A 6692-nucleotide genomic window follows, 5' to 3' on the forward strand; every position below is an offset into this window, starting at 1 on the left:
TCTCACAGAATTTGTTCTCACGATCTTGTTCTGTTGGCTCATGATATCCTCTTTGTATTAGCTGCGCTTTTTTAAACATTGTCCTTGTGTAAATTGTCCGAGTGTCTTGTAGATGTATACAGTTTTTAACTTCAATAGCCAAGTTATTTTACTTCTGATATCGATGATTTTACTAATTTATGTACGGAAATATGCTTGACTCCTGTCTGTAAGTAATTCTCAATTCAGTTAACTCAGCTGCAAGGTTTTACAAATAAAATCATTCATTCATTCAGAATTACATTGCAAAGAATCTGTCAAGTTTGTAGACAGTCTCGTATTAGACATTACTTTTCTGGTAGCGATAGAAATATCCTTTTTAGTGATGTAGACCTTATACCTTATACCTTATACCTTAAACAAATCACGACCATAGCTTGTCCAGAACATGAGATTTCAAAACCATGGTTCCACTTTAGTTGATAAGGCAACCACAACCCAATTTTCATGACAATAAACATTTAGCTTTTAGAGTTACGCTGCTTAGGAAACATAGAAGCGCTTGCAAAAACGTAAAATTCTTAGCAAAGGTAATATATAAGTTTGAAATATATTTTCCATCGGACAATCTTGCAACATAACAGTATTGGGCGGTTAAGGCTTATTGGCTGCTCTGCAAAAAGAAAATGTCCATGGCAACAAAATTACTTCCAAATTAGGTTTGACACAAAAAGGAGACCGCAGGTGCAGAACAGAAAGTCTATCGATTCTATACAGTCTTTACGCGGTTTGTTTTAAGCTAGAAATGGTTTACAGTACTCTTTGGCAAACACAGCACATTAGCTGTATCAAAATTAATCTTTGTTGACCCTTTTACCCTTTTTATATAGGTTATTTTAACACTGCGTAAATCTATAAAGGATTTAGAACACATTTTCATAAGTTGGTGATCTATACGAACGATCGCGATGATGTCACGGTGACGCAGTGGTAGGCAAAAAGCAGGTGTTTGGCAAAAGCTTGATTTTCATATTAACCAGTAATTTGAGCTGCTAATCTAAATATCAATTTTTAATACAATCTACTGACGTCCTGGTAGGCACCAACCGCCCAATACCACGGATATAAACAACAACAACGATCGCTCGTATGTAACCTAGGGGTAACAAGGGAAGTTATAGAGCACACAACATTCTTGTATGTTTTCTTTTTCATTTGCAAGATTATGTATCCCAATTTTAAGACCAATGGCTACAGAAGGCCCTTTATCTCAGTACCACAGCATATGGAAGCGACGGCCAAGAAGTCTTTCACCTTTCGATAGAGCACATGTACGTTATTTCAACACTAAGTAAATCTATAAAGGATTCAAAACACACTTTCTTAATTAAGTTGGCAATACGTGCAACCTAGAAGTAACAAGGGAAGTTATAGAGCACACCAAATTCTGCAAGATTATGTATCACAACTTAAGGACCAATGGCTACAGAAGCCCTTTCTCCCAGTACCACAACACTCACCATTACAGCATATGGAAGTGACAGCCACTCAAAAGTCTTTGACCTTTTAATAGAGTACATGACCCTTATTTCAACACTAAGTAAATCTATAAACGATTTAGAACGTTTTTTTTTCTTAAGATGGTGATCTATGCAACCAAGAACTAAAAAAAAAATTGAAGGGAAGTAACAGAACACACCATATTCAGCCATGTTATTTCGTTTGCAAACTTGTAAGATTATGTATCCCAATGTAACTACCAACGACTACAGAAGGTACCTTCTTGCAATGCCACCACATTCAACGGTACAAAATGTGAAGGAGACAGCCATTTAACCGACGGCTTTTCAGTCACCAAAGTAGATTTTGGGACTCGCCATCACCAAACACTTCGTCTAAAAGAAAGGGAAGGCAGGTGATCGGTCTTACGTGAATTCCATTTAGTAGGGTAGCATTTACCGTTCGTCCTGAGCATACATACTGGGGAGTTAGATTGCCTTCAACTGTATGTGGCTATCCATGCATACATACATACATACATGCACTCAATACTGCTGTAAGGAAACTTGGCAAACAATCTCCTCAGATATGTGAAGGTCGTCACATTTTCACGAACTTGCGGCCTTTAAACGATTCACGAAAACATGATAACATCCGTGCATATGAAGGACGTCTGTGAAACGGTGTCTGACAAAATATAACGCATGGTTGCAACAGGAAGCCTTACTAGGAAATCTCTACTAAATGCCTTCGTACCAAAGGAAAGTTGGAATCCCATTCGGTTGGTTATTCCAGCTTCCCAATACAATAGAAGCTTGTGATTCTATCTCTGTGGTAATTGTATCAGGAAGGGGATAGAAAAAGCGAGCGAGATCTAGCTATACGTTAGTGAAATGATAGTAAAAAAACACATAAGATATAAAGTATATCAAATGCATAACTCGTAACAAATATGACACTTCGTTTTTACTACTCTACCTATTGTTGTTGCTTTTCCTCATCTACTACATATATTCATTGATTGAAATCTTTGTGCAATAATCACCATAATGGATTTTGTTGAACTGTATCTATGATTTTATCGCTCTATTTCATCCATTCATTCAGTGATCTATTCAAAGTGATTCATCATCCATTCAATCCGTTTGTGCAGATCACTAATCCAAGAATTCAATAATAGAAGTTGAACCAACCTTTCTGATAGACACTTCAATGTTTATTCAAACGTTTTAGACAGCATCCATTATCTTTATTCAGTCGTGTATACTTATTATCATTTCACTGAAGAGACACAGTGGATAAACATTGTGGTGTCCAGTAGAAAGATTAATTCAACCTCTATCATCCATTCAACCGTTCATATGCAAATTCATTTGGCCACAAACATGATTCTAATACCAAACACGTGCGGCCGATGACCTATACGATTGCTATCAATCAAAACATAATCGCAAACGTTCCCAATAATCGTTTTATACCACTCAATCTGCTCCATACATTTGCCAACGGTTATGCAAGCTGCCACAAAATCTCTCCACTTAACACGCGAGCGTCCCGAATATTACTGTATTTATAGTCTGTAAACGGCCGCACTTAGCTTCAAATTGTGTGAAATGTGTCCAAATCACGGTTGAAATTATAGAAACAGTGGGCAGTAATGGTTTAATGTGATATTAAGACCCAGCCTGCTGTCTGTTTGCTCTCTCTATAAGACTCGGGGATGGGTGCGCACTGTTCTCTAATTTTCGCACACGAGCAATTTTTCTGAAGGTGACCCGGCATTGTAACTACATAGGGGATATGAAAAGAAAACTCCAATAGAAGGCCCAAAACTCAAATTCGTCAATTTTGCATGAAATTATCCTGTGTAAGACTATAAACTAACACGTAGTAATGTATTCAATTGTGTTGTTCTGTATCCTTATGTAGTTTAGTAGCTGCTGTCATACGCTGTACAATTATCGAGCAATAAAGCTCATTTACTCAACTAAATTTTATTCTGCTCATTATCCTATCCGGGGCTGCCCGATAGACTTCCTCGGCAGTGTAAGCCTCTATTGCCGCCTGGACGACTAGGTCCACTCGGTGATTTTTTCTGAAAAATACACGGCTTGATAACTACCCTAAGATAGCAAAAAGCTCCCAACGACCCAGCAGAAAATTTTGACCTAATGTGACAAGTGTAAAAGCAATGAGAAACTTTTCTTCTTCTTTTTTTTTCAATTTTAGGAATTAGGAGCAATGCGTCGAAATAGGCTTTGATTCGAGTGGCCATTGATATAAAGTGTTATAGTTTGTAGATAAGTGTGGCACTTTCTTGCAATTGACGAGTGAGCCTGGACACTTTCTCAACACTTCCCTTAGGCTTATATATAATTTTTTTATATATAGTTTACATAAGGTTTCCTGTTAACGTAAACCATGTGTTCTTTCCACAACAGGTAGGACACCAACTCAAAAATGGAGGACCATTTCTCAGAAGACTACTTCGAGTTCGACTACAGCTACCCCCTCTACAACTACACCTTCGACCACGGCAACTTCTCTTACTTCCTCAAAGATCACTCTTGGGACGTCATCATCTACAACGTAGTTGCTCCCGTCATGCAGTGCGCCATAGGCATCACGGGATTGGTCGGCAACGGCCTGATCATGTACGTCATCTTCAAGTACGCGTCCATGAAGACCGCGGCGAACGTCTACGTCTTGAACTTGGCAGTGGCTGACTTTGTCTACTGTCTCACCTTTCCCATCTGGACTATAGACTACATCCTGAGGATGTGGATATTCGGGAGAGCCATGTGCAAGATCGTGCGCTCAATCTTCAACATCAACACCTTCGCTAGCATCTACATCTTGACCATGATGAGCATAGAGAGGAACTCGGCCGTGCTGCATCCCGTGCGGAACCGGACAGACCGGTCCCTGAAGAAGGCGAAGATCATCTGCGGAAGTATCTGGGTGTTCGCGCTTCTCTGCTGCCTGCCGTATATTATCTTTGCTGATACAGTCGACTTCGGAGGCGTGCCGGTATGTGTTATTTTCTATCTTTTAATATAAGCACCAAAAGTGTAAGAGATGGCTTCGATGTAAATGTCACATCATGTTCAGGTACAAGAGTTCAGTGAAGTTTTACACTAATGGTTGAGAGTCTATTCTAGTGTAGCACCGACACATTGATGTTTCTGTATTTCATATGTTTAACCTAAAACATTTTTCAAATTTGTGCACACTACCATGCTCCAGTGTGCACAACACTGACAGGGATTACCGAATATTATTTTCGTGGTACAGTACAAGTACTGTAGATAGGGCAGTACAGTAGAAAAAAGTACTTAAAAGGATTATCATGACAAATTAATTATGAAAATTAGGGACTTATTTCCAGAGTTGGTAGCTGCTAATGTTCTACTTGGCACAAACTACACACAGACACACACACACAAAACGATACCTCCATTTTCATGGAGATAATACACAACGCTTTTTCATCCATCCCGAAAGGTATGCCTGTTCAACTGGCACGGCAGTGCAGAGACCAAGGAATGGTGGCGCAGCGTCAACGCCATCTACCTGCTCGCCATGACCTTCCTCGTGCCGCTGTGCGTCATGATCCCCAACTACGTGCTCATCTACCGCAAGCTGCTCAACACGGACGTCATCCCGCCCGAGTTCAGGCGTGCCGTGCGATCACGTCACCGCGTCACCCGCATGGTCATCGTGGTCGTGCTCACCTTCATCGTCTGCTGGCTACCCCTGCACATTGGGAATGTCATCAGGTGGGTGGTTTGGGGTTATAAAGGGTGTAATAGGATGGAATTGAATGGAAAAGAGAGTGGAGAATAGAGAATAGAGAATAAAATGGTCATCGTGGTCGTGTTCACCTTCATCGTGTGCTGGCTGCCTCTGCACATCGGGAATGTACATCGGAAACGTCATCAGGTGGGTGGGTGGGAGAACAGAACAGAACAGAACAGACTAGAATAGAATGGGATGGAATGGAATGAAAGGAATAGAATGGAATAAAATAGAATAAAATAGAATAGAAAAGAATAGTATAGAATAGAATAGAATAGAATAGAATAGAATAGAATGGAATTGGATGGGATGGGATGGAATCGAATGGGGTGGAATGGAATGGAATGGAATAGAATAGTTGAGTACAATAAAGTAGGGTACAATAAAGTAGGGTAGAGTAACGAAGAGTAGAGTAGAGTAGAGTAGAGTAGAGCAGAGTAGAGTAGAGTAGAGTAGAGTAGAGTAGAGTAGAGTAGAGTAGAGTAGAGTAGAGTAGAGTAGAGTAGAGTAGAGTAGAGTAACGAAGAGTAGAGTAGAGTAGAGTAGAGTAGAGTAGAGTAGAGTAGAGTAGAGCAGAGCAGAACAGAGTAGAGTAGAGTAGAGTAGAGCAGAGCAGAGCAGAGCAGAGCAGAGCAGAGCAGAGTAGAGCAGAGTAGAGCAGGGCGCGGCAGGGCAGAGCAGGGTAGAGCAGAGTAGAGTAGAGTAGAGTAGAGTAGACGAAGCTGGTGTGTTACGCCGAAGAGCGGTTATACCGGCTATATAGATACAGATACTTTCTAGACTCGTTTTCTATTCACTGCCTTCAAAGAAAAGTCCAGCCAAACTGGGCTGATAAAAGATTAATCCAGTAAAGCATTTTAGACTTTAGGCCTTAGGTCCGCCTTTGCCTACTGGCACATTTGGCAGCAATTAAAGGATTTAGGTTGTAATATGTCTAGACGTTTTAATTTTCACGGCACGTGGAGTTGCAATCAGTTCAACACTAGACCTCTCAATAATCATATTTCTATCATTTATCAGGTTCGTGGCGGGCCATAACGTGAACGCCACCGTCTGGTACTTTCTCAACGTCATCGCTGACGTCAACACGTGCGTCAACCCGTTCCTGTACGCGCTGCACGGAGAGAACTTCCGCATGACGCTCAAGCGAACACTCTGCGGGTCCAAGTGTTGTCCGAAACGATTCCGACCGTAAGTTTGTACTTAAACCCAAGGGAATGAAGTACTTATGAGCTTGTGTGTGTGTGTTTATCGTATACTTCTTTGTGTGTGTAGATGTATGTGTGTGTGACAGAGAGGGCGAGTTTGTTTGTCTGTCTGTGTGCATGTGTGTGGTGCGTGTGTGTTTGTCCGTGTCCGTGTGAGTGTGCGTGTGTGTATTACGCGATCCCGCTTGAAATGCACCAGATAGCGGC

General features: G+C 40.9%; 1 protein-coding gene across 1 annotated transcript in view; it reads left to right on the plus strand.

Annotated features, from left to right (window-relative positions):
* Positions 1 to 3939: 3939 nt before the first annotated feature.
* The window catches only part of LOC118404338 (delta-type opioid receptor-like), a 5390-nt gene continuing 2637 nt past the window's right edge, over positions 3940 to 6692 (plus strand). The window contains exons 1-3 of the mRNA XM_035803407.1: positions 3940 to 4509; positions 4984 to 5258; positions 6298 to 6468. Coding sequence (XP_035659300.1) covers positions 3940 to 4509; positions 4984 to 5258; positions 6298 to 6468 — 1016 coding nt within the window. The remainder of the gene's footprint in view (positions 4510 to 4983; positions 5259 to 6297; positions 6469 to 6692) is intronic.

The sequence above is a fragment of the Branchiostoma floridae genome, chromosome 17 (genome assembly GCF_000003815.2).
Source record: "Branchiostoma floridae strain S238N-H82 chromosome 17, Bfl_VNyyK, whole genome shotgun sequence".
Classification (NCBI taxonomy): Eukaryota; Metazoa; Chordata; class Leptocardii; order Amphioxiformes; family Branchiostomatidae; genus Branchiostoma; species Branchiostoma floridae.